Source organism: Castor canadensis, chromosome 15 (genome assembly GCF_047511655.1).
Source record: "Castor canadensis chromosome 15, mCasCan1.hap1v2, whole genome shotgun sequence".
In the NCBI taxonomy this organism is placed as follows: domain Eukaryota; kingdom Metazoa; phylum Chordata; class Mammalia; order Rodentia; family Castoridae; genus Castor; species Castor canadensis.
In genome coordinates, this window is record NC_133400.1 from 35,171,941 (window position 1) to 35,198,733 (window position 26,793).

General features: G+C 51.6%; 1 protein-coding gene across 4 annotated transcripts in view; it reads left to right on the forward strand.

The window, feature by feature from the left end:
• The window catches only part of Znf423 (zinc finger protein 423), a 308,237-nt gene that overhangs the window by 159,388 nt on the left and 122,056 nt on the right, over positions 1-26,793 (forward strand). For 3 of the 4 annotated variants that reach the window (XM_074056038.1, XM_074056036.1, XM_074056035.1), the window contains one exon: positions 22,137-25,351. In XM_074056038.1, the coding sequence (XP_073912139.1) occupies positions 22,137-25,351 (3,215 nt within the window). Of the gene's footprint in view, positions 1-789; positions 944-22,136; positions 25,352-26,793 lie in introns of those variants that run through there. The other variant, XM_074056037.1, reaches the window with a different exon arrangement.

Below are 26,793 nucleotides of genomic sequence, written 5' to 3' on the forward strand. Positions count from 1 at the left end.
TATTGAGGGTAGAAACTCCAAACCCTGGAGCCCTGGCCTGACACCAGCCCCCAGGTTGGCCTGTGCTGGGGCCTGACTGACAGCCTCTCAGAGGGAGGCTAAGGAAGGAAACTGTACTGTTAGCACTGAAGAACAAGTGGGCCTTGGAGTATAACGTGCTGGTCACAAAGGGTGCCTGGAGCATGGAAAGGAGGGGTGGTGTGACTGCAGCCCATGGCTGCCCAACCCTCTGTCAGCTGCCTGGCCCCCTCCCTGCCTTTTTTTTTGAACACCACCTTCTACCCTGGCTGGGGCACCTTCAGGGAGCAGCGGAGCTTCCCCCAGTGCCGTGCTGTGGCAGGCCAACTTCCGAGGCCTGGTTTCCATTTGCTGAGGTCTGCTTCCCGCAGACAGCACCCCACCCATCCCACCCTGGGGCCTTTGAGGGGCTGTCCCCACCCTGTGCTGGCAGACAGGGAGGTGACTGAGAGCCCCTTTGCTGTTTCTCTGTGGTCCTTCCTTTACCCCAGGGCCAGGGACTGGCCCGCCCTCTCTGCAAACTCCAGAGCCCACAGCAGGAGGCAGAACTTCCCTAGTGCCCCTGGGACTTGGGGCCTCAACTGGTTCAACATCTGGCCTCGTGGCCTGAGGCTTGGCCTGCGCTGTCTTCTCCCTCCCCATCTGCTCCTCCTCCTTCCCCAAGGTCCTTCCTCTCTCCACTAGCTGGATTCCCCGCCAAGCCCTCAGCGGGAGCAGCACACCCTAGGCCCATCCTACCCGGGCGGGCCGGGGAGGCGGGGTGGGTGGAGATGCGTCCCAGGGCTGAGGTCACTCGTGGGCCAGTGGGAAGCGCCTCTTCAGCCCTTGCCTGTCCTGCCACAGATTCTGGGAACACGGGCTCAGGTCCCCAGCATCTTGGCATCAGCCAGCTTGCCCCCGGGCACCCTGGTGAGCAGAGGGAGAGGTAAGCAGATGGGAAGGGAGATGACCAGGGGCTGGCTGCACTGGAAGGGTGAAGAATGAATAAAGCAGGCCGATGTCTGCACAGGACGCCAAGAGTCCCATTAGAGGCTTCTGGCTCCTCTGGAGCAGAGTGTCTGTGCAGTGTGTCAAATCCAGATGGAAGAAAACTTTTCCTGGAATGAGATGGCTACTAAGGAGGCACTGCCGGCCTGGATGGCAGACCTGTTGGACTCTGTGGCATGGGAATGGGGCAGACCTCTGGAACACTCTGCTTTCTGGGTCTGACACCACTCTCTCGGTTCTCCCTTCCCTCCTTGATTCCCCCACCACCCCCATTGGCTTCCTGTTCCCTCTGTCTACTATGAGGTTAGCATCCCTGGTGGTCTGAGTGGCTTTAGAACTGGGCATCCCTGGCTGCTTGCTTGCCCCTAGACGCCCTACCCCCAGTTCTTCAGGGTCTCCTACTCCTCCTGTTTTCTTCCTGTCTGCCCTACTTTCTGCACCACAGTCCCTGGCAAGTGGGGAGGCTGCCTGACCTTGCCACTCACAAAGCCTTCCCATTCCAGGCATTGGTGTCCTCTCAGATCAGAGGGACATGCAAAGAAGTCAAGGAGCTAGGGCTCTGGGTTCCATGGGGCCTTGCTTAGAGGTGCAGTGGGGTGATGAGCTAGCGTCGCTCCTAACCAGCCCACTTGTTCTCCTCAGAAGGGACTGGTGGGTTCCTTTCTGTTTATGTCGTAACCAGGCTACCGAGATGGCAAACTTGGGTTCTGCAATTACACAGCGTTTCAGAAGCAAATTGATAGGATAACGTGTTATTATTGGCTACTGGGTTAATAGCTATTTTGGCAGGAATACCAATCCTGCGTGGCGTTGCTGGCACGGGCGTGAGAATGGCGCGATGGGGTAGAGAGGAATGGTGGGTGAGTCTTGCACAGAGCAACAGACTCCTGAGGACCCTAGGGTCCTCCCTCCCCTGCCAGTGCCTACTTGGAGGATGCTCAGCCCTGAGGAGCTGAACTGAGACCAGAGAGATTGAAAGATCAGCATCAGGTCACACAGTGAGTTGAAACTGGGGTTGGAATTTGGGTTCCTGTGGAGTTGGGAGTCACAGATTGGTCTGGGGTCTCTGAAGGCAGGACTTCACTCTGAGCACCACGTTGACATCTCAGAAAATGTACCCTCGATTGCACTGTCTCCAGAGTGTGTGCACCTGCGAGTCCCCTGCTGGAATGCTCTTCTCCCAGATTCTGCCGTGGCTTGCTTCCTTGCTGATTTCAGATGTCTCCTCAAGTGTCACCTTGTCACTTGTCCAGGTGGCACTTCATTCTCCACTGTTTCCTCTTCCTCATGGCTTCATAGCACCACCTGACTTAGACTTCATTGTCTATTCTTTATGCAACAGGCTGATTCTCTCCCCGTAATGTTTCGTTGAAGCTCTCTGAGGGCAAGGACTGTATTGTTCACATCCTGTCCCCATCCTGTCCCCAGAGCCTTGAATAGGGCTGGCCAAAGGGATGCTTATTAATATCTGTTGATGGATTAGATGAATATAAATTGCAAGTCATTTTGAAAAATGGCTGCCAGGTAACAGCCGCCTCACACACTGTCTTTCCTCTGGGAGGATGAGTGGAATCAGGGGGTCCTGTTACTCTGTGCCTAAGAGCTGGCCAGCAGTCACACCACTGGGGCCCGTGATGAGGTCATTTCTTTTTTTGTGTTAAGAGCTCAGAGGGAAATGAGATTCTGTCACTGAAAGGGACCAAACTTTGGTTTGTAGAGGGGGTTTACGTACTGGTGGTGGTGGGAGAGTAGACTATGGGACCCCTGCAGGATCCTTCTAAGTTTAGGTTTTGTGTTAGGGCTCAGTGTTAAACTAGTGGGGCCAGCTTTCTCTTTCACGTGACGTTTGCAGGAATGGTGTGAGGAAGAGGCAAACTGAAGGGGCTTATGGCAAAGATGAGCTGGGAGCAGAGGATATTCTATACAGTATCCACTCTTGCCATCACTGATCTAGAAATGACACACATGACATGTTCATTGAGCATTTCCTGTGTGCCAGGTGCTGGACCAGTGAGCTTAACCTGGATCATTTGATTTAATCCTCGCCATACACCTGAGATGGCAGGAGGCCTTCTCTCTTCACTTGCCCCTTGGTGCGATTTGAGAGTTTCTGTAACTTATCCTGGTTTGCACAGCTGGCCATTGATGAGGATTTGAACCCGGGATTGCTGGGTCAGGGCTTTGCTGGGTGTTGATGCCTAGCACATCCAGTGCTGGGAGCAGAGCGTGGCACAAAGTAGATGGTCTGGACACTTAGAGAACAGCTGACTGGCTGGCAGGCAGGATGAATGGCTCCAGGGAGCATTCCAAGATGAACCTGAAGCCCTCACTTCATGACTGGTCCATTGGACAGGGAGACAGAGCCCTGACTGGGCCACTTGCACCTGGCTGGACTTTCTCCCAGAAGAAACATACCAGGCGGTTGCTTTCTAGTGCTCCTTGTGAAGGGACCCACTTATTTGGGGGTTCTGGTTAGTCAGTCAGGAGTTTTGGAGGGCAGTTTCTGGTGAGTTGTGGAGGCCCTTGGTGGGGGAGACACACATGCCATGGATGTGTAGAAGCATTCACAGACACTCTCTCTCCCACATACATTTAACCTTCCAGTGTGTTGTATGCAGGGACCCATCCACTTGAGGGGTTTCACCAGAAAAAAAAAATGCAGACTACACCCCACCCCCCAATCACATTGCTGAGACTGTCTCTTTAAAAGCAGGGAATTTCTTCTTATTATCTTATTAAATCTATCGTTTGTTCTACTCTGGTCTGAACAAACAGGAGTTCCCCCTCCCCACCTGGTGTCGCCTTTATTTTATGCCATTTCTCTGGGGATTCAGGCAGGGTCCTGATAGCTGGATCTTACTCTCTCCCTGCCTCCAAAAACTTCTTTCAAATAAAAGAATGACAAATGCTGTCGGGCTGAAGGCTGGACAAATCACGTTCCATTCCACCTTGTGTGACAGCCCCAGGGACCCTGGTGATGCTGGATGGGCTCTGCTGGGGGCAGCCCTCTGGGCCCAGGCAGTCAGGAGAGTGGTCAAGGTCATTAACTCCTCAGCCTCCATCCTGTAGCCTCCACCTTGCTTGGGTCCCCTTGAGTGACTTGCTTCTACTTTGGGTTTAGTTTTATTTATTCACTCACTCACTTCTTCTTTCTCATTCTTTTGTTCAGGATAGTTATTAAATGCCTTCTTTAGAGCCAGCTCTTACATTCGATATTTGATCCCTGCAGCCACCTCCCCACCCGCAGTTACCATGTGCTTCCTATAGGTTGGGGCACTTGATTCATAAAGTCAGTCATCAAGCAGAGTGTTTTGCCAGGCACCTGTGGGGGGATCCAAGGGATCAGGAAATTCCTGGCTTATCCAAGCTGTCTGCAGAGTACCTGTGAGGCATCCTTAATGACATTCTTGGGAGGAGACGAAAAGGTCCAGGTGAAGCGCTGTGGATGTAATGGAGGAGGGAACATACAACTCCTTTGTGACACTGACTGGCAGAGGAAGCACACATGCAGAGCTCACATCCATGCAATGTGGAGGGTCAGTTCTGTGCCTGGCGCTGAGATGAGCTGGTAACTGTATGGGGATAGTAGACACAGTCTATGGCAGACTGGGGGCCCAGCACCCCTTCAGGGATGTGTTCACCTGAGCTGGGTTGAGGGTGCTTCTCCCCCTCCCAAGTCCACCTGTGCGGAGGTACTGATACCACACAGTGGACACATGAAGCTCCCCAAGCATCATCTGTAGGATCTGGGGATCATTCACTTTCCATTAGTAGTGGTCTCTCAGTTTACCCCCCTGCATTATGTCTGGGTGGGTATGTTTCTGTGTGGGTGGGAGTTCCTATAAATGCAATGATACTTAAATTTCATGCCATTGATGAGTCCAGTGGCTGGATCCTCCTTGCCCTGCTGGATTCTGTTTTCAGACCTCAAGGGCCTCAGTATCCCCAAATGTACAATGGGAAGTTAGAAGGTAATCCGAAATGCCCCTGTCAGCCCTCTGAGCCTCAGTTCCCTGGTCTGTAAAATGTGTCTAACAAAAGGATCACATGTAGTTTCAATGCAGTAAAACATTTAAGACCAAAAATGTAAATATTTAAATAACACACATTTTGAAAAGCCTGGTGCACAGGACATACTCAGTGTATGATATACGATGATGATGACTCTCCAGACTCTAAGTGTAGACACAGTGTGGTAGAGATGGGGTCCTGGCCTCAGTGTAAGGAGGCAGAGGCAGAAAGGCAGAGGGTGGGTTGAGGATCCTAGGGAAGGGACAGGGATTCAGGGAAAGTGCCAGGGAACACTGCCACAGCCTCAGTGTCTGAGAGTTCAGCTGTCATGCCCCCCACTCAGAAACTGAGTCAAGGGAATGCTGCTGGCTTAACCTGCCAGCAGCCAAGCAATATGGGGCTCTTTCTCCTCCCTGTGGTCTTGGGCCAGGCTGTGGTGGTGCATAGGAGCCTACTCCAGCCTGGCATGCTGCTTTCATCTCCTCTCCTCTGTGGGTGGGGCTGGGGCAGCCTTCAATCTCAGAGGCTCGACAGCTCAGCGGCAAAGCCCACAAGGGCAATTTTTCTGGAGGCTGAAACATGAAAATCCAGGGAAAATGGAAATTTTCTCTGCTGAGTTGTAGATTTGGCTGAGCACAAAGGGTGAGTGGGGCCCACAGAGTGACTGTGTGCTGGCACCAGCACATCCCTGTACCCTCTCCTCTCTGTATCCCTTCTCCCGCTGGGCCCAGCCTACCTCTTCTCTCCTGCCTGTCTCTGGCTAGGTATGGTGCTGGGAACACTGTGACTTGGCCTGGAGGAGGGAGGGGAACAAACCAAGAGCTGGGCCAGAGCAGGGCTTCTCAGGGGTTCTTGGGTCACTTTTAGGGATGCTTGTGCATTTATGTTTAGCAATTACGCATTTGTTTCAGTGGACAGTGCAAAAACATCCTAGCCCACCATTTCATTAATGTCATCATTTGAGACTCTGCTTAGGTGGGTAGCATTGTCAGGTCTGTGGCAATTGAAAGGACTAAGTGGAGTCATAGGGCTTAGGCATACACACATCCTGCAGGCAACCTCTCTGGGCAGGGCAGAGGCTGGGCAGTGGGGACTAAAGAATCGGACTTCCTGTGCCACCCCCACTCCAAGACCATCTTAGACAAATGCTGCATCTAGGTCCCCCTACTGCAGAGCTCACGGCAGGACATGGGTGCAGGCTTCATGATAGGGAGGTACTCCCCCTCCCAGGAAGCAGTGAGGGCAGGAAGGGAAAGGCCAGTTTTGGTGGTACAGTGCTGAAGTCACTGCTGTAGACCACTGGGCTCCATGTGCCTGGACCTTCATGCACATGCAGGACCTCACTGGCTCCCAGGCTCCTTTTGGTTGAAGGTCACCTTGGGGAGAGGCAACCCTCCCCCACCTTCCAGGCAGTGCTTGGAGAGGCAGAGGACTGCAGGTGACCACTTGAGTTGAGGTGACAAGCCCTGGTACTCAGACTGTCCCTGTAGCTGCCGTTGCAATCCCAGGGGACCAATGGCTGGCATGTGTGCACTTGTGTCTCCCCACTCCTCAGTGTCCTCTTTTGGGAGATGGGCCCATGCTGGGGACTATCTCATGGAACTGCTGAAAAGAATCTCAGAGTGGGGACAGGTGAATTGCTGGTGCCAAGAAGGAGGTGCCCCAGATGCTGGGGGTGAGCCTTGAGCAGAGCTCCCACGCAGTCTGTGTCTCCAGGTCAGAAAGTGGGTATGCCCTGCAGTGCAAATCGGTCCCTGCTGTGGGAGCTGGCTCCCCTGAGAGCTGTTTGGGCTGAGAATAGAACACAGTCAGGACCTCCTCACAGGACTCCTGACCAGGCATCCAGCCTGGCAATGCGCAGACATGCACCCTACAGTGCTTAGGAGCAGATCTTAGGTCAGAGCAACCGTGTCTGATGTGTAGGATCCTGATCATGTGAGTTAATCTTTTTAAGCCTCTGTTTTCTCATCTGTAAAATAGGGTTGGTACTAACAACTTGTCAAACTATTGTGAATATTAAAATAGGACATGTGTGATATGGATATATATGTTATGTGTAACATTTGATAGAACATGTAATATATTAGTCATTCCTCAATGTTGTCTCTAAGCTCAGAGTTCTGGGTCAGAGGCACCAGGAGGCTTTTTCTGATACTGGATTTGGTAAAAATTACAGTCCAAATTTCTTTGTTTGTTTTGCCATGCAGAGAGGGAACCCAGGACCTGGTGCGTGCTGGGCAAGCGCTCTACTACGGAGCCACGCCACTAGCCCCTACGATTCAAATTTGGTTGTCTGTTCATTTTCTTGCTCATTCTTTATTTGTATTGAGCACTTCCTCTGTCCACATCTCCAGTAAGAAAGTCACATAAACCAGCGGCATTTTATGGAAGAGGCAGGAGAACCCCAAGGCCACAGAACTTTTGAGGTATGATCCAGTGCCAGTCCAGTTGGGTGAGGGACCTGGGCGCATCCAGTAGCTGTACTGCATTCTCCTCAGGGGTGGGCCAGACCTGGAAGGGACAACAAGAGGCAGCTCGTTGATGAGCTGTGGTGTCGATGAGCTCTCTCTATGGCTTCTCTCAGGAGCAAGGAGCTGTGAAGATCTGAACCTGGAGCAGGCCCACCCCGATGCCCTGCCTACGACCTTTCCCGGGCACCTGCTGTGAGCTCAGAGAGTTGGGCCATGGATCCTGAGGATTAGGGGCAAGGCTCAAGAGTAGAGTGCTGCTGAGGTGGCACCCTGTGTGGCAGCAAACTTGTAGGACAGGAGTTCCCCTGCCCCGCAGTGCCCAGATTGCCTTCTTTCATGTGTTCTCCCTGGAGAAGCTGGACTGGGCTCACCAGGGCATCTTGACCTCACTCCTCTCCTTCCCCAGAGTCTCAGTTCTTGCTCAGTGGAGGGCAGGCATCGGACTGTCATGGAGGGCTAGGGCTGGACTGCACCTGGGTGAGGAAATATGACCAGGGGTTCAGGCATTGTTGGGGAGAGAGTGCATCTCTCTAATCAGGTTCTACTTACTCTGATAAGGAAGGGTTTGCAGTGTAGACGGAATGCAGGGTTTGAAGTCATGGGACTTGTGTTTCAGGTCCCCAGTTAACCTTGTGGGGTGGAGAGGTGAGACGTTCTGTGAGTTGTGGGCTTGCCCTGGATAAGTGATCAGAAATCCCACTGTGGTCTCCTGGCACACCCATGTAGCTCCAAGTGTATATGTTCTGTGAGTGGAAGTCCAAGCAGGTTTGGGGAAGAATTTAGAACTGTGGGTTCAGTCCTGGAGTGACCGTGAGATGGACTTCTGTCTCTTCTGATTGGGCTTTCCAGTGCCCACTCCTCCCATGGGAGGAGAATAATGACCCTTCTTCATTATTCTGGGTCTAAGATGTGCCTTTGGAATCACCATGCTCCCTCAACCAGATGGGATGAAGCAATTCATTCCAAGACCAGAGGAAAACCACTCAGGGTGGACTCACTGAGGGATGAGCCTAGAATGGTCTTCTGGGGTGCATGGGTGCTCCCGTGATCCACAGCAACATGTACATGTGGCCCACCAGGGGTGGGATGCCTGTGTTGATTGCACAGGGTCTTCCTTCCATGGGCACTGCTCTTGCCAGGTCAGATCTCTGGGTCTTCAAGGTGATGATCACAGGCTTCCTGAAGATGGGTTCTGCTCATAGAAGAGAGTTTCTGGGTTATGTTTTGGTCAGGACTGGAGTTAACGGAGGTCTGGAAAGAGCACAGGGCTGGGAGTCCATGTCCTGCTAGAGCCCACCATGACGAGTCAGTTGCTCAGACACTGGATGTTCTTTGGGTCCTGCAGAGTACTAAGTTGTGCTTAGTACTCAAGGGCTCAGGGATGGACTGTCATTGTGCCCTCCAGATTTCCTCTCTGAGCTGATCTGGTTGTTTATTGCTTTTTTTACCATCTGCCCTCCCGTCTTTGCTCCCACCTGTCCTTCTCTCCCGGAGGCCTCCTCTCTGATCAGTCTGGGAGTCCTGCAACACTTGAGGATTGTGGGTGCTGAGTCATCTAGTATTTCTTTTTCTTTCTCTCTTGTTCCCCCACCCCCTTGTACTGGGGCTTGAACCCAGGGCCTTGTGTATGCCAGACAACCACCCTGCCATGCCGCCAGCCCTTTCACCTACGATTTCCCTTTAAAGTCCATTCTCTTTTCTGTGCTAAAATGAATTTATTTGCTTCATTCTGCAAATGGAAAACCAGTATCATTTGCTGTAAGCTGACAGAAATCTTAAAAGTAAGTGAAAAACAAGATCAAAGAGAACCCCATACTCCTGTCATTGCATCTAGGAGCCTTCTGAAAACACTGAGCCTGGGGCCTGCTCTCTTCCCTTGAAAAATGGCAGAGGTGTTAGAGACAGCACAAAGTGGAGCCTTTGCCCTTCATCTCATCCCAAGGATGGAGGGGGAATTGAGAGGCACTAACTTTCTCAGTATCAATGTCATCGAGACCCTCTTGGCTGTCCCTTGGACTCATTGTGGGTTCTAAATCTGTTCTAACCCAAGTTTTGGAGAACATGGCCATCTGCAAAACTCAGCTTGAGCACTTTCTGCCTCCCAAGATGGTGGCTTCTCTGTGCACCCCAAACATTCAAGTATAAATAGGCAGTGCTCTGAGGTTAGGGAGAAGTCCCGGGAATGGCAGGGGCAGTCAGGGAAGGCTTCCTGGAGGCAATGTCTTGAAGGCTAGGCATGTGTTGGCTAAGACAGAGCAGGTTTTGCTTGCTACACAGCAGCACAGGCCTCCAGAGGTGTTGCCCATTTCCTTCCCTACAAAGAAGAGGGAACATCTGCTCCCCCTGCCCCTACCACCTCAGATGGGGATGCAAGTCTTCATTCCGCGTGCCCATGTCCTGAAGCTGGCACCAGGTATGCCTAAACACTTCCTTGAGGTTTCTCGGACTTCAGGTGGCAGCTCCGACTTCAGCAGCTCGGATGAATGCACGGGAAGAGCACTATCCAAGCCCGCCTAATCTCAATCAGAGGATTATTTCCTCACAGAAAAGCTTCACCTATACTTAATAGTTTTAAATTGTTCCGGGTACCAATTAGACTTTTAATTTTGCTGTTCCCTCCGGCGGCTGGAGGATGTGCGTGGTTTGTGTTTAATCAGAGTTGATTTTTTTTTTTTTTTGGTGGTTCTGGGGGAGGGAAGGAGATGAGACCATTTCAAGGGTTCCTTCTGGGGGAGAGATGCTAGGCAGCTCTGAGTTTGGGGTGCTCTGTGGGGTGATGGGATGTCTCCAGAGCCGGATATATGTCCCTCCATCCTGCCTGAACCAGTTGGAGCTTCCACAGCCCTGCCTGGAGAATCCAGCGCTGTGTTAAATATATGGATTATCCAAAAATTTCTGCAGCAATAGGGTGAGTTATTATTGATTCACAGAGCACGACAAAACATCGCTGCATGAATTAGCAAACAGCTGTTTCTAATTTGAGTTTAGAACGGTACACAGAGGAACTTGTTTCTCTGTTCACTCCTTTCATTTATAATGAATTTTAATCACCGCTACAGGTGAGAAAAATGTAGAAACAAGCTTGTATCTTGTGGAAGAAACAAAGGAGAGACAGATGCTCACAGATTTCCAGTCTGTGATAAAAGGGATGTTTCGGTACACTTTACATGTAATTAGAGCGCAGCTGTTTCCAATGGCAGGTCCATGAACACGGCCGAATGTAGGCTCTGCCGATCTCCAAAGGGAGCGAAGAAAAACAGTGATTCACCCCGAAAGCATTTCACTATCTCTCTGTTGAGCACAGCACCCTTTGTGCTGGCCTTGGTGGCAGCGTGACTCTCGAAGCTGATGGAGATGACCTCACAGGACACCAGCTCTTTGTGAAGAGCGAGCAGGGCAAGGGCGGGTATATGGGAGATCCACGCCAGGAGGCCGCTGGGAGCAAGCTTCCTAAGCCCCTCAAGCTCCCAGGAGAGTCCTTGCAGGGACAGATTGGGGGGTCCCTTCCTTGCTGGCAGGAGTTGATCAAGGCGCTCCTCTTTAGCAAGTTTGATCACAGCCAGCTCTCAAGCGAGTTGACGAGTGCTGTTTTTTTTTTTTTTCTTTTCCTAGTCTGTTTAATTTCTGCAATAAAACTCAAGTGCAATTGCATTTGCAGTATCAGTGCTAAGCAAATTTGTCAAAGGGATGGAGCATCCTGCAGGCTGTATATTCTTCAAGATCAGAGGCTTCATGGGGAAAGACGGGGCTGCCTCCCGTCCTGTGCTGCTGGACAGGGTGTTCAGGGAGGTTGAGCCTCAGCCCCCGCCCTCCACCCTGTGTCTGGACACCCAAATTCAAGCCATAGCAGGACTGCTGGGGCCCTGTTTTCTCTGTCTGTCATGACTGTGTTGGGCTGAGGGGTCTCTAAGGCTCCTTTTGGGTCTGATGTCCTGGAGTTGTCAAGGCAGGGGTTCTCTGGGCCTCAAAGCAGGTCATGTTTCTTTTGCCTTGAAGACCAACTTCTGCAGGCATGATTGGCGGTTCTTAGCTTAGACCCTCTCAGATATCAGTCAGGGCTTGGGGCGATGGCCTCCCTCACTGGTTCATGTCCATTAGAACAATCACAGCTGTTGCCTGTCTCTCCTCTTCTTCTCTCTGCCTCGTGAGCACCTTATGGTGAGCTAGGAGCCAGTAGCCGTGATGATTTTACACATAACAGAACACTTACCACATGGGACATTTTAGCTACCTATTTCTTCTGTAGTCGGCTCTGTAGTTGAGACCATTATTGTCCCATTTTACAGAGGAGAATATGTGCTGGGTAGAATTTTAAATGCTGCTTAGATGACAGATTTATAATGAATGGTAATGGTGTAAGTTACTCTGAGAAACCCCTGCATTTTCTGTAGCCAACCTTTATCAAGTTCTTCATAGCACACATGTTAATCACTTGTAAGGTAGTTACTTTTATCCTCCCAACTATGGATGGAAAAATGGTGTCTCAGAGAGAAACAGTAACTTGCCCATGGTCACCCAGCTGATGAATGGTGGCTTGGTGAGTCCTGAACAGGCTCCCCTTCCATCCTCTTACCAGTGACTCTGTTGTCTCTTGGAGGCTGTAGCTGGCTTTGTCTCTTTAAGCTTATGTTGCTTTGGTTCCCTTTTCCAGGGTGGGCTTTTGATTTCCCGACAGTGGGACCGTTATCCTCTACACTACACCCTCCTGTTCCTTTAGGAATGTGCAGTCTAGATGTAGTCTTAACCGCTATCTCAACAGTAATTTTTCTTTTTGTATTTCAAAGTATTCCAAAGCAGCCAAATGTTTGCTTAGAATGTAAACTTAGTAAGTAACGAATCAACAGAGAAGTTGGTCAGATACCAGCATGGAAATTTAAGAGTACTGGTACCTTCTGCACCTCTCAGAGGACTAGGCTCAACAAATATGTCCTGAATGAGGAAAATGCCTAGTGGAGGAGACATGGAGAGCTGGATACCCACTGCCTGGCATTTCTCATGCTGTACCCAGGGCAGACATCATTAATCAATCACAGACTGTTAGAGCTATGAGAGCCCTTAGAGACCTATTCATCTGATTCTGTCTCTTAAGAGTTAGGGCAAAACAAACACAAAGAGAGGACATACATGCTTATGGTATAAAGTGCCAGAATCTGAACCTAGTCCAGTAGTGATCTCATCCCCAGGGGCTCACGGCTCCACCCTCTGGGTTTGAGCTTCTGCCCTCTGAGTCTGAGCTTCTGCCCTCTGGGTGAGTCATCCTTTTTATTCATGAAAGGTAGCACATGTTTTCAGCTGAGTAGCTTTATTAGCCTGTTTCATGCTTGTAGGATTTGGGGAGTCTGGTAGACTTCTTTCATCTTGTGCTCTCTTTATTCTTTTTGGGTTAACTTGGCAATGTTTCTGCTGGTATAAAAACTTCAAGAAGCTTGTAGGTCTCCTGTATACATCATGGGGATTTATTTCTCTGTTAGACAAGTGACTTCTCCGGGGATGGTTTCCAGATGCCCCGTCTCTACCTTTAGTTTCTGCTAAGATGGCTCCAGGGCAATACTGCCAAATTTCCCAAATGCTCCAGGTTGGCCTAGGAGATCTGTGAATTACACCCTTTGTCTCTTTTGGGTGGCTGAATACTCTTGACCTCTTGATTTTTCAGTTATTAACAAAATGTATAGTCATACCCTTGGCTTTTCCTCCAAAACACGCTTTCCTGAAAGTAAATATCATAATTATGGTCTTTTGGCAATTTGAGAATTTCCAGAATTATTAATTTCTTCATTCAATCTATCTTTTCCTTTTTACTATAAACAACAAGAAGAAACCAGGCCATACACTGAACATTTTGCATTAGAATCTCCTAGCTAGGATCCAAGTTTATCTATTGTAAGTCCTGCTTTCCATACAGTGGAGAGACACGTTCCCACTAAGCTTTCTGCCACTATGCAACTGCTCTCTCTTTCCTTCTCTTTCCTGTAGGGCGCTCCTCATTTCCTGACACGCCTTCACCATTGGCGCCTTTAATAGCCTCAGTCCCCTTACCAGTCTGTCCACGTTGGCTAAAGTATTTTCTAAGGCGTTGAGGTTTTCCAGAGTGTGCTTCTTGCTTCCTTCCGAGTCTTCACTAACAGAGTCATTAACATCTGTATTTCTAGCAATCTGATCAAAGCTGTCCAGGCTTTTAAAAAAATCATACTCGAAGTTCTTCCAGGCTCTGAGCTGTGCCAGCTCCAGAGCCACGTCCACACTGCCAGGCGTTTGTTCTGGTAGCACCCCACTCCTGGTACCCCACACCTGTTCCCTATTGCTGCTGTAACAAGTCACCACCCCTCCAGGGTAGCTTCAAACAAAAGATAATTGCCTATGGTCTGACATAGACACCACTGGGCCAAAGTCAAGGTGTTGGCAGGGCTGTCCTCCTTTCTGGGGCGGGCTCTAGGGGAGAAGCTATTTCCTTAACCTTCCAGTTTTAGGAGCTGCCCATGTTCCTCAGTTGAAGCTCCCCTTTTGTTTCCAAGCCCAGCAATTGCTCGCTGGAGCCTTCTCATATTGCGTCACTTGACCCTCTTTTCTGCCTCTATTTCCCCACCTTGTGACAACAATGGGCCCTCAAATAGTGTAGGATAATCTCATTATTTTAAGATCAGCTGATTAGCAACCTGAATTCCATTATACCATGTAATGTAACACATTCATAAGTTCTGGGGATTCAGATGTGAACATCTGATCATTATTTTGACTACCATACCTCCAAGATTGGTTTTGTACGGGCTATCATCATAATAATCACCATAATCATTAGCAATACTGGGGTTTGAACTCAGGGCCCTGTGCTGTGCTAGGCAGATGCTTTACCACTTGAGCCATGTACTCAGCCCTTTTTACTTTGGTTATTTTCAAGATAGGATCTTATTTTATGCTCAGGAGGCTGGACAGTGATACTGCCTTATACAGGCTATTTAAGCAAGCCAGCCCTACCTACCATCTAGAGGGGAAAGAGGCCACCTGCATTCATTGATGCTTGGCATCAGACTCAGCCTGCTCTGGTCCCCACTACTGACTTTGCCCAAGACATGACTTTACCTTAATGCCCTACCTTAACAGCAGGTGGGGTTGTAAAGCTTGGAACCTTGGTCTGACGCAAGCCATAGGGCCAGGCACTGTGCTTGTGGATGGTGGGGCTTCAGAAAGGGGTAGATACGCAGTGTACAGGCTGCAGACTGACTCTTGGGCTGGGGAAGCAGGCCCAAGTCTGCTAGTGGTTAGCAAGTGGTGTAGGGCATCTGCCATGTGTTGTGCCTGTGTACTCAGACTTTGTTCTCTGGGCTGAGAGTGTAACAGCGACAGTGTGAGTGCTTACCATGCATGAGGCCCTGGGTCCAATTGCCGGCAGTAAAAAAATGTTTTTCTTCTTCGAGCCTCAGTTTGCACAGTTATAAAAAAGGAGGATGTTAATAGTACCTATCTTGTAGGATGTTGTGAGATGTGGAGAAATGCTGGCAAAGAAATTAGTAGCACACAGAAAATGTGCCATATCCAGTGACGACTGCAGTTATTATGAGTTTAGTCCTGGCTCTTTTGGCTGCCTACTGTGGTGCCTCAGTTTCCCCAGTAGTGAAATAAGATGAGCGGGGATCTGTGCATTCTTTCCTGCCCCCCATGCACTGCTGCTCATTTCCCATGCAGGGAATGTAATTAAGTTGAGGAGTATTCTAGGGCGGGTGGCCAGCTCTGGCACCTGGTGTCTGCAGGCCCCCTTGGGCCTAGTTTGAGGCTGAATCTGCCTCTGGGGCCAGAGTCCCTGGTGGACATTGAGTTGATGAGAGTGCCCCCCTAGCCTGGGTGTTCTTGCCTGTCTGCCTTGGGCCTTTCTCCTGTGGGGTCCAGACCCCACTGTTCCCTGGGGTTTGCTGGAAGGGAGGGGGGGGGCTTGGGGCCCCTTAGGAGAGCTTGCATCATTGTTTGCTCGAAGCAGTGCCAGGAAGTGCCTCAGAGGTTGCTCAGTCCATCATGGCATAGAGGCAGTGGCTCAGAAAAGAAGGGTCACTTCTCTAGGGGCCCCAGCAAGAGAGCCATCCCTGAGGACCAGGACTCCTGATGCCCAGATCTGGTAGCCTCTGCTGCAGCAGGCTTTAGATTCAAAGTTTCCCAAGAGGAGGTCAGGAGGGCGCCCAGATGCTCCCTGAGCCACACTGGCATTACTTGTGTAGAGAAAGCTGCCTATTGTGGTCCTGCCTACCTCCTTGGGAAGCACAATATGTATGTGTCTAAAGCCCCCTCATGCCTTGCTTCATTGTCAGTCTGCCCTTGGGAGAACTGCTCTGCTTTCCTGGGGTTCCAAGACTACTTGGTGTCTTCTTGGGGTAGGGCTCACCATCAGCTGGGCCTGGAGATGACCTCTCTGGCTGGAGACCACTCTCCTGACCTCAGCACAGCTGCATGGTTTCTGTCAAGTCCTGGTGTCTGTGCGTGAACAGCAGAATTTGGGGGATCCTTCCTTAAAGCCTCACTCCTCAGAGAGAAGGGGCAGCTCCCTTCTTGGAGGAGGAACCCGGTGGTTGTTAAAGGCTACAGCACTGGCAAGCAGGAGATTCTTCCTTCCCATTTATTTGGTGTCTGGAAGCGTTGGTTCTATTCCCATGTGCCTCTGCTCATGGCAGACATCACCAGTTGATTTCAGCACTCAGATATGGCCTATAATCCTTCTGAACACGAGACCAACCTCTGCCAATTTAATGTCCTCATAAGTTCTCTCTATAGGCCTCTTTGTCTTCTCTCTATAGGCCTCAGCCTCCATCTGTGTCATTCAGGATTGGAGTAGATGTTTCCCGATTCTAGAGTCCCATTTCTCTGAGTTTGGGAAAGGGCCATAGTGATTCCCATTCCTTGAGTTCTGGATGGGGCCAGAAGGAGGGTCTACCCAAAGCATTACAGATGTTTGTCCTGGAGGGAATGTATTTCATTTGCCATTTTCTTTTTTTCAAAGAAACTGGTAGTAGCAAGGAGAACTGGGGCTTCATGAAGAATTGTCAGGATTTTTATGTCTCTTCTGATGATAATCTGGATGGTTGGAGGTCTCTACAGGGTAGCCTTTTTTTACTTATCTGCAAGGGACTTGGAGACCCCATATTTGGACCCCAAATTCCAACTGCTATATGACAGCAGGCAGCTGAGGCCCAGGAAACACTTGTGAACTTGGACAGCAACCTCACTCCTGGGACCTGCTCAGCTCTCGTCCCATCTGGAGGCAATGGTCATTTTTATTCACATGACAGACTGATCTGTTCCTAGGGCAGTGGACAGAGCCTGTCAAGAGACCTGTGCCCCAGCTGCCTGCTGTCATACGGGATTGGAGTTTGTGGTCTCTAAAGTCCCTTCCAGATGAATAAAAGGCCACCTGTACAATCCTTCAACCATCCAGATTATTGTCAGAGTAGTCACAAATATGTACTGGAGGGCTGGAACTCCTTGGGCCTAGGCTGTGTTCACCCTCTTTCCCAGCCAGGGAGGCAGCTAGTGTTCTTTACAGGATTGTGTCTTCATTTTGATAGCTTGGGTCATTTTCTCCTCTGTTTGTGCCCTTCATTGTAGGACGGTTTCTTTTGGTTCATCTTGTGGGCCTTAGAACTGGCTGTTCTCTCATGGTCCAAGCACCTCCTCCAGCAGCCTGACCTTCATTTCCTTTTTCTTTTTTTTGGCAGTATTGCTGTTTGAACTCAGGACCTTGCACTTGCTAGGCAGGCACTCTAGTTTGAACCATGCAGCCAACCCTTTTTGCTTAAGTTATTTTTCAGACAGAGTCTCATTTTTATGCCTGGGCTGGCCTGGACCACAAACGTCCTATTTACAATTGCTTCATAGCTGGGATGACAGGTGAGAACCACCATGCCCAGCTTTTTATTGGTTAAGATGGGGGTCTCATGAACTTTCCTCCTTGAGTTGGCCTCTACCTTGATCTTCCTGATCTTCACCTCTGAGTAGCTAGGATTATAGGTGTGAGCCACCACATCAAGCCTGACCTTGGAAGTGTTGGACTGTTGAGCTGTGGCTGCCTTGGCCTGCTGTGGTCACATCCTGCTCCTGTGGCCCCAAGTGTGACCACATGAGCCCAGGATACACCGTGATCTTTCTGCTGCTGACGTCTTCTAAAGTCCAGCTGATGTGCTTTTTACTTAAATGAATTCTTAACAAAATTTCTTCCTCTTTTATGCTTGTTTCGGTTGGTTCTTTTCTGTGGCAGACAGCTGAAGCTTCCTAGAACTCACTTCCTGCCAGGCCTCTTTGCAGGATTAGTCATTTTTAAATGACTTTAATCTCCATCTGAAAGCGATTTTTCTACCTATTTTGTTATGTTTCTTTGATCACACTTACTCTGGAAGGAGGGGGAAGCTGAAGGGGTTGGCATTTGTCACTGTATTTCCTACTTGATTTTCCTGGGCAACAACCCCCAAAGGAGGGAGCCACCACAGTGCTGTGGGCAAAAGCACTAACCGAATAGGATTAAGTGAGTTTATATCCTGATTCTACTACCTGCCAGCTGCATGTCATGGGGTAGGTTCCTTAGTCTCTCTGTGCCCTGGTTTCCCCTTCTGCAAAGGCACATGGTAATAATTGCACCTACCTCATTGGACTGTTGAGATTAAATAAGTTAATACATGTAAACTGGAAGAATGCCAGTCACACAGAAAAGTTTCCTAAGTGTTCATTTGAACATGAAAAGTAGCTGGTTGTGTGGGCTTTCCTTGAATTGTCCTTGGGCTGCGGAATGTTCTCGTGGAAAGGGACCTTTGTCTTGTTTTTGCAGCCTTCCGTCCTCAGCACATGTGCCAGAGGGTGTGTGCAGTACGCTTGCAGGTGTGTGGTGCTCAGCAGTTGGTGTGAAGGGGGCACTGTGGCCATCTCTGTCCTTCCTGGCGACCTGTAGACTTAGAGCCTTAGCCCCTGTCATCGCTCTAGCCCTCTTCTGGAGCCCTTAGCTAAATGCATTGTAGTGGGCGGGAGGGCAGCAGCCAAGGCCCAGTGTTACTTGAATAAAAGGCTTTAAACAGGGCAGTCTGCGTTTGGGACTCTATATGTCAACATGCCCATTTCCTCTGATTGAGCCTTTTCACTTTAAGGCTTTTTCACTTATTTTCATCTCAATTCAGATGATTATAATCTCAGCAGTTTCCCAGTTTGTTGCGCCCAGAATAATATGCTTTGCTTTAGTTTTTGAAACTTGTTTGCAGGAAAATAAAGCCACCCAGCAATAAAACTTGGGTACCCTGGTGCTGGCTGGGCAGGGGAAGACTCCCCTTTTCCAGGCCCAGTGGGGGAAGGCCCCGGATGTGGGAGATGCAGTCTGGCCCAACATTGCTGAGGCATCTGCCTGTATGTGGGGAGTAGATTCCTCACTCTCTGAGCCTCAGTTTCCTCTTCTCAACAATAGGTGTTCCCGGAGATGACCACATATGGCTGTTGTGAGGAGTAAAAGAAATTCGTTGTGCAAATAGACATACTTAGCACAGTGCTGGGTTGTGGGGCAAGCTTAATGTAGCTGCTAAAATTAGCACTAGTTGTACTAATTAGAAGTAATTATTATTATTGGCAAAATAGGGCTTTTGTTTAACAGCTTTATTGAAGTATAATTTGCACACCATAAAATTCTCTTACTTTCAATGCACAATGCGGTCCTCTTTAGCAAGTGCACAGAACTGTGCAATCCAACCACAGTCTTGGTGGAGAGCATGTCCATTTTCTCAGAAAGACCCAACTGGCCTGTTTGCAGCTAGAGTCCTACTCCCACCTCCAGCCTCGGGACAGTCCCAGTCTACTCTGTCTCTGCTAGTGTGCATGTCCTGGACACTCATGTCATTGGAACAGTAGTGGCTTTCATACTTGTTTTTCTCATCCATTCCCAGATAGGTAAACTGAGTCTGAGAGGTTAGGAGGGATGCTTGTGTCATGGGTGAGGTTCTGCAGGAGTAGGGAAGGCTGTGAGTGCAGGTAGCTGTCCTCTGGTTCTCAGATGGCATGAGGATTGGGGAGCAAGTGAACCCAGCAGTAGAACCTGTCCAGGCTTGTCCTCAGGGCAAGGTGCCTTCCTGGTCTCACCTGACCAGTTGGGAGTTTCTCCCACTCAACAGAGGCTCTAGTGAGCTTCAGTGCCTCAGTGGACCCCTCCCTGAAAATGCAGAGCCGTCCTTCCTCTTGAGGGAGGACCTGAAGGCCTTGGGGCCCTTGCTACCTTTCCCTTCTTACCTACTAGGTATGGTCTTATTTATCTCTTACCTGGAGAAGCTGGGTCACATCTGTATCATGGTCAAGAGCCTGAAGGTGGGCAGTCCAGGTATTAGTCCTGTTGTTGCCATGTTACTTCCTAGAGCTGGGTTGCTGAGTCGGGCCTCAGTTTCCTCATCTGTACAAGTGGGAGTGCCTGGCTTCTGCCTCCTCAGTGGTTGGGAGGAGGTGCTGAGTGGAGTGCTGGGCAGGCAGGGGCAGCTTGGAGGAACCTGAGCTAAGACATCAAAATAACAAGAAGGCCGTCAAGCCCAGCCAGGGGTAGGGGCCATCCCAGCTCCAGCTATCTCCTCCCTTGGATCCCTTTTGTCTGTGCCCCATGGAGCCCAGCTGGCAAGGGCTGGAAATTAATAGGTAGGGGCCGGGAACCTCCTTCCTTGTCTAATCTGAGAAGCTGGCAGCGGCTGTCTTATTCCATCCAAAGGGCCCGTAATGTGAGGCTCCCGTGGGAGAAGGTGCCCTCACCTTGGGAGGGCGTTTCTAGAGGTGCCAGACTTCAGAGGTGAGGAGGCTGCTGGGAGCCTCAGAGCTGGGAACTTTGGCAAGTGATATTCATCCAGGTGGAGCTGTGCCCATGGTGCCAGCTGGGGGTCGGATGGACCTTCACACGGTGGGAGTGGGGGCCTGGGTGAGCAGTGGGGCTTGGGAGCAGCCCAGGCTGGCTTGACAGAGGAACCACTCTGGACTCTCCAGCCAACCCTTGCTGTTTCTTAAAGTCCTGGGGCTGGCTAGGGACAGCAGGGGTGGCTGGAGAGACCTTTGAATGGGGACCCTAGGTTTGTGTGTGATGGTGTGTGTGAGTGTTCATGTCTAAGGTGAGTGTGTATACATGAGTGTGTGCGTGTATGATTTTGCATGAATGTGTGGGAGTGATTAACGTGAATAATAGAGTATGGGACCCTCTGACTGGTGTGCATGGCTGTGTGTGTGTAGGTGAGTGTGTGTGCATGTCTAAATTTGTAAGAGTGCATGTGTGTGTGAGGGATGGTGTGTGACTGAGTGTGTGTGCCCGTGTGGGTTGTGGAAGTGATGTGGAAGGTGTGAGTTTGTGTGTGTGTGTGTATGTGTGTGTGTGTGTGTGTGTGCTTGCCTGTGCTGGGCAGGTGGCGCCTGTGGTGCAGGCTTCTTTCCTTCCTGCAGGTCTGGGCTCCTGCTCTGAGGCTGCGAAGCTTTTCTGAGGACTGAGCCTGGCTGGCTGGCTGGGGGTTGGAGAGGCAGGCGGGCTGCTGTCTCTTTCCTCGGGGTTACAAGACAAGGTCAGCACAGCGAATCTGAGCTTTTGTTTGCCTCTCCCCTGCCCGCAGCAGCCTGTGGTCTGTTCATTCATTATTAAGTTTTAAATCCACCCGATGAGAAACTTGAGCCTCGGATCTTGCTCCTGCTCAGGCTGGCTCTGTCAGAGCCCCACCGTGCCCAGGGAACTTCACTGCCTTTATTGCTGCGTTCTGTGTGCCTTTGTCTTCCTAGAAACGCCAGCCCTTAGGTTTGTCTAGTTTCCCTCAGAGGCTGGATGGCCAGCAAAGCCCCTCCTATCCCCCGGGAGCACAGGACACTCAGAGTTGTTGGAAGGAGAGCCTCTTGAGTGGAGTGAAGTCCTGCCTGCTCTGGGTAGGGGAGGAGCTTGTCCATTCTCTAAAATCGGTCATTATCGGGCCACCGCCTGGGTCTTGGGTGGACTGGGGTATCTCTGGGTAGAAACAAAGAAAACAATGCCTCTTAGGATGCCTTGAGCTGGGAGCCCTCGGGGCCCTTGGCTTACTTCCTGTCTGATGATGGAGTCTGATGTTAGGAACCCTGTGATTTCACACCTCTTAAGTCTTGTCTATTACCTGAAGCGGCACTTTCTGGCCTTCTTAGCCCCCAGCCACAAAGAGTGTGGCACAGCTGATGATAATAAAGGGCATTTCTTTCTCTTGCTAAATTTCGCCTGGGCCCCAAAGGACCAGCAGGATTCCCTCCAGGATGAGGGGTTGGAAGAGAGTCGATTCCCAGGTGTTGATGGGACGTGTGCTCCATTTGGCCTGTGGGACTGATAGTCTATGAGGTCATTTCCGGTGACTTTGTCTGGCTGCCTCTCCTCCCCCCACATCAGGGAAGTGGCCGAGAGCTTCACCTCCGGTGGGGTTACCATATCCAACCAGGCCCAGGCAGGTGTCGCTGCGAAAAAAGTCGCTTCCCCTCCATATCCTGCTGCCCCTCTGCCGCGTCCTCTGCAGATGGGAAGCCTGCATGTCCACTTGCTTCCGGCCCTGGCTCCCCCCACTCCCTGCAGCACTTGGCCAGCTGCACAGAGAGCTGTCGAGAAGCTGGCTCTGTCCTTGTTTCCCGGCGGCCCTGGGAATTGCCTCTAATCTCCTCTCTGCCTTCCCCCTGCAGATGGTGATGACGACCCACAGCTCTCCTGGGTGGCCTCGTCTCCCTCCAGCAAGGATGTTGCATCACCCACGCAGATGATCGGAGATGGTTGTGACCTTGGCCTCGGTGAGGAGGAAGGGGGCACGGGCCTGCCATACCCTTGCCAGTTCTGTGACAAGTCCTTCATCCGCCTGAGCTACTTGAAGAGGCACGAGCAGATCCACAGCGACAAGCTGCCGTTCAAGTGCACCTACTGCAGCCGCCTCTTCAAGCACAAGAGGAGCCGAGACCGGCACATAAAGCTGCACACGGGCGACAAGAAGTACCACTGTCACGAGTGCGAGGCGGCGTTCTCCCGCAGCGACCACCTCAAGATCCACCTGAAGACCCACAGCTCCAGCAAGCCCTTCAAGTGTAGCGTGTGCAAGCGTGGCTTCTCCTCCACCAGCTCACTACAGAGCCACATGCAGGCCCACAAGAAGAACAAGGAGCATCTGGCCAAGTCGGAGAAGGAAGCCAAGAAGGACGACTTCATGTGTGACTACTGTGAGGACACCTTCAGCCAGACAGAGGAGCTGGAGAAGCACGTGCTCACTCGCCACCCGCAGCTCTCCGAGAAGGCGGACCTGCAGTGCATCCACTGCCCTGAAGTCTTTGTCGATGAGAACACGCTGCTCGCCCACATCCACCAAGCCCACGCCAACCAGAAGCACAAGTGTCCCATGTGCCCCGAGCAGTTCTCCTCAGTGGAGGGTGTCTACTGCCACCTAGACAGCCACCGGCAGCCTGACTCCAGCAACCACAGTGTCAGTCCCGACCCCGTGCTGGGCAGTGTGGCCTCCATGAGCAGCGCCACACCTGACTCCAGTGCCTCCGTGGAGCGTGGCTCCACCCCGGACTCCACCTTGAAGCCACTGCGGGGGCAGAAGAAGATTCGGGACGATGGACAAAGCTGGTCCAAGGTGGTCTACAGCTGCCCGTATTGTTCTAAGCGGGACTTTACCAGCCTGGCTGTGCTGGAGATCCACCTGAAGACCATCCACGCAGATAAGCCCCAGCAGAGCCACACATGTCAGATCTGCCTGGATTCCATGCCCACCCTCTACAACCTCAACGAACACGTCCGCAAACTGCACAAGAGCCACGCCTACCCTGTGATGCAGTTTGGCAACATCTCTGCCTTCCACTGCAACTACTGTCCCGAGATGTTCGCGGACATTAACAGCCTGCAGGAGCACATCCGAGTCTCCCACTGTGGCCCCAACGCCAACCCACCCGATGGCAATAACGCTTTCTTCTGCAACCAGTGCTCCATGGGTTTCCTCACTGAGTCCTCTCTCACCGAGCACATCCAGCAGGCTCACTGCAGTGTCGGCAGTGCGAAGCTGGAGTCTCCGGTTGTGCAGCCAACACAGTCCTTCATGGAGGTCTATTCCTGCCCCTACTGTACCAACTCACCCATATTTGGCTCCATTCTGAAGCTCACCAAGCACATCAAGGAGAACCACAAGAACATTCCTCTGGCACACAGCAAGAAGTCCAAGACGGAGCAGAGCCCGGTCTCGTCTGATGTTGAGGTGTCCTCCCCAAAGCGGCAGCGGCTCTCGGGCAGTGCCAACTCCATCTCCAATGGCGAATATCCCTGTAATCAGTGTGACCTCAAGTTCTCCAACTTTGAGAGCTTCCAGACCCACCTGAAGCTGCACCTGGAGCTGCTGCTGCGGAAACAGGCCTGCCCCCAGTGCAAAGAGGACTTTGACTCCCAGGAGTCCCTCCTTCAGCACCTGACGGTGCATTACATGACCACATCAACCCACTATGTGTGCGAGAGCTGCGACAAGCAGTTCTCCTCAGTGGATGACCTGCAGAAGCACCTGCTGGACATGCACACCTTTGTGCTGTACCACTGCACCCTGTGTCAGGAGGTCTTTGACTCCAAGGTGTCCATCCAGGTGCACCTGGCGGTGAAACACAGCAATGAGAAGAAAATGTACCGCTGCACAGCCTGCAACTGGGACTTCCGTAAGGAGGCCGACCTGCAGGTGCATGTCAAACACAGCCACCTGGGCAACCCAGCCAAGGCACACAAGTGCATCTTCTGTGGGGAGACCTTCAGTACTGAGGTGGAGCTACAGTGCCACATCACCACGCACAGCAAGAAGTACAACTGCAAGTTCTGCAGCAAGGCCTTCCATGCCATCATCCTGCTGGAGAAGCACCTGCGGGAGAAGCACTGTGTGTTTGACGCCGCGACTGAGAACGGCACGGCCAATGGGGTGCCCCCCACTGCCACCAAGAAGGCTGAGCCTGCTGACCTGCAGGGCATGCTGCTGAAGAACCCAGAGGCACCCAACAGCCATGAGGCGAGCGAGGATGACGTGGATGCATCTGAGCCCATGTATGGCTGTGACATCTGTGGGGCTGCCTACACCATGGAAGTGCTGCTGCAGAATCATCGACTGCGGGACCACAACATCCGGCCAGGTGAGGATGACGGCTCACGCAAGAAGGCTGAGTTCATCAAGGGCAGCCACAAGTGCAACGTTTGCTCACGGACTTTCTTCTCGGAGAACGGGCTCCGGGAACACCTGCAGACACACCGGGGCCCTGCCAAGCACTACATGTGTCCCATCTGTGGCGAGCGCTTCCCCTCGCTGCTCACGCTCACTGAGCACAAGGTGACCCACAGCAAGAGCCTGGACACGGGCACCTGTCGCATCTGCAAGATGCCCCTGCAGAGTGAAGAGGAGTTCATCGAGCACTGCCAGATGCACCCTGACCTGCGCAACTCGCTTACGGGTTTCCGCTGTGTGGTCTGCATGCAGACAGTCACCTCCACGCTTGAGCTCAAGATCCACGGCACCTTCCACATGCAGAAGCTGGCGGGCAGCTCAGCCACATCCTCCCCCAACAGCCAGGGGCTGCAGAAGCTCTACAAGTGCGCCCTGTGCCTCAAGGAGTTCCGCAGCAAGCAGGACCTGGTCAAGCTCGATGTCAACGGGCTCCCCTATGGCTTGTGTGCTGGCTGCATGGCCCGCAGTGCAAATGGACAGGTGGGTGGCCTGGCCCCACCCGAACCCAGTGACCGGCCCTGTGCTGGCCTCCGATGCCCCGAGTGCAGTGTCAAGTTTGAGAGTGCTGAGGACCTGGAAAGCCACATGCAGGTGGACCATCGTGACCTAACGCCAGAGACCAGTGGGCCCCGCAAGGGTGCCCAGACATCGCCTGTGCCCCGGGTAAGTGCGGCCTGTCTGATTTTGGCCTTTGGTCCTTTGGGAGCTACTGGTCCCTCACAGAAACTGCACCCCTGAGTGCTGTGTTTGCTGGTGGTGTTCCCTATTGTAGCTCAGAGAAGTAGCACTGCAGTGCACTTCTCCAGTTTGAATCCCAGTGTCACTATTTCCTTTCCAGTTGTGTGACATGTACACATTATTTGCCTCTCTGGGCCTCCTTTGTCAACTGCTCATCTGTAAAATGGGGACAGTAATCATCTTGACTTCCCAGAACTGTTGTGTGGGGCCCATGATGTGTCCAGCACAGTGGCTGACACAGTGAGTGCTCTGTAAATGATGGCTGGCACCTTTGTTACTGATCTGGGGTGGACTGACTTACCTGCTTACTGGGTCTTCTTGGGAAAGTCACTTAACATCTCTGGGCTTTCGATCCAGGATTGTTTTGACAAATCATAGAGATACTGTGCATACACAGGGCTCAGAACCAGGCACTAGGCTGGGACTCTGTCCCATTTGCTATAGTCACTAGCTGATGTCATTTGTCTCAATAGCATCATCACTGTTGGTGCAATGGTGGTATGGGATGGCCCTTGGAAATAGTTCCACTCTCTTTTATCATTACTGATTGATTGATTCATACGTCAAACTTTTCTGGAATATCCACTATGTTTGGAGGTGCCTGGGAGTCAAAGAAAAATAGGAATGGACCCCACCTTGGGGGCTTAAGGACCAGGGGGTGCCACAGAATCATAACAAGTGGATTTCAGAAGTGAGGTGGGTCCTCTTGGGCCGTGGGTACAGGGATGAGTTGCCCGATGTGGACTTGCAACATGTGGGGCCTTTGGGTGTCAGACAACATGGGCCCCAGGGTTCCCCTGAGCCTGTGTGTGTGTCTCCAGACAGAGGAGCTGCCAAGTGGGTCTCAGGGGTCTTTCCCTCGAGGTCTGCTGCTGGCACCATTGACAGGGAGGCAGCAATTGGGAAGAGTCACCTGCACAGGGGCCAGTGGAACAGAGGGATGTTTGCTGAGGGTGTTTGGCCTTGGGATCCGAACCTGGGCCTGGGACTGTGGGAATGTGCACGGGTGAAGGAGAGTGGGAAGAGGAGGAGGGCAGAGAGAGGGAAGGGAGAGTCCTGCAGGCAAGGGATCCCACAGGACTCCTGGGCAGCTCCTTGGCATTCCAGATGGATCCAGTGAAGTTCCACGAGCCATGTACACTCCTAGGGAGAGGAGTGCCTGAGTAAGGACAGAGTGGTGTGTCTGGCTAGGGAACATCTCCCAAGAGGCCCATCTGGAGTGGGGTGCTCCTCTAAGGGGCCATGATGCCTCACCCTACCAGAGCCTATCTGCTGAGACAAGCCTCTGAACAAAGGTCAGCAGGTCACCTTCAGTGGCCCTGAGCATAGTCACTGCCTTCTCTGTCCCCTTAGCCTGAGCTTGCAGA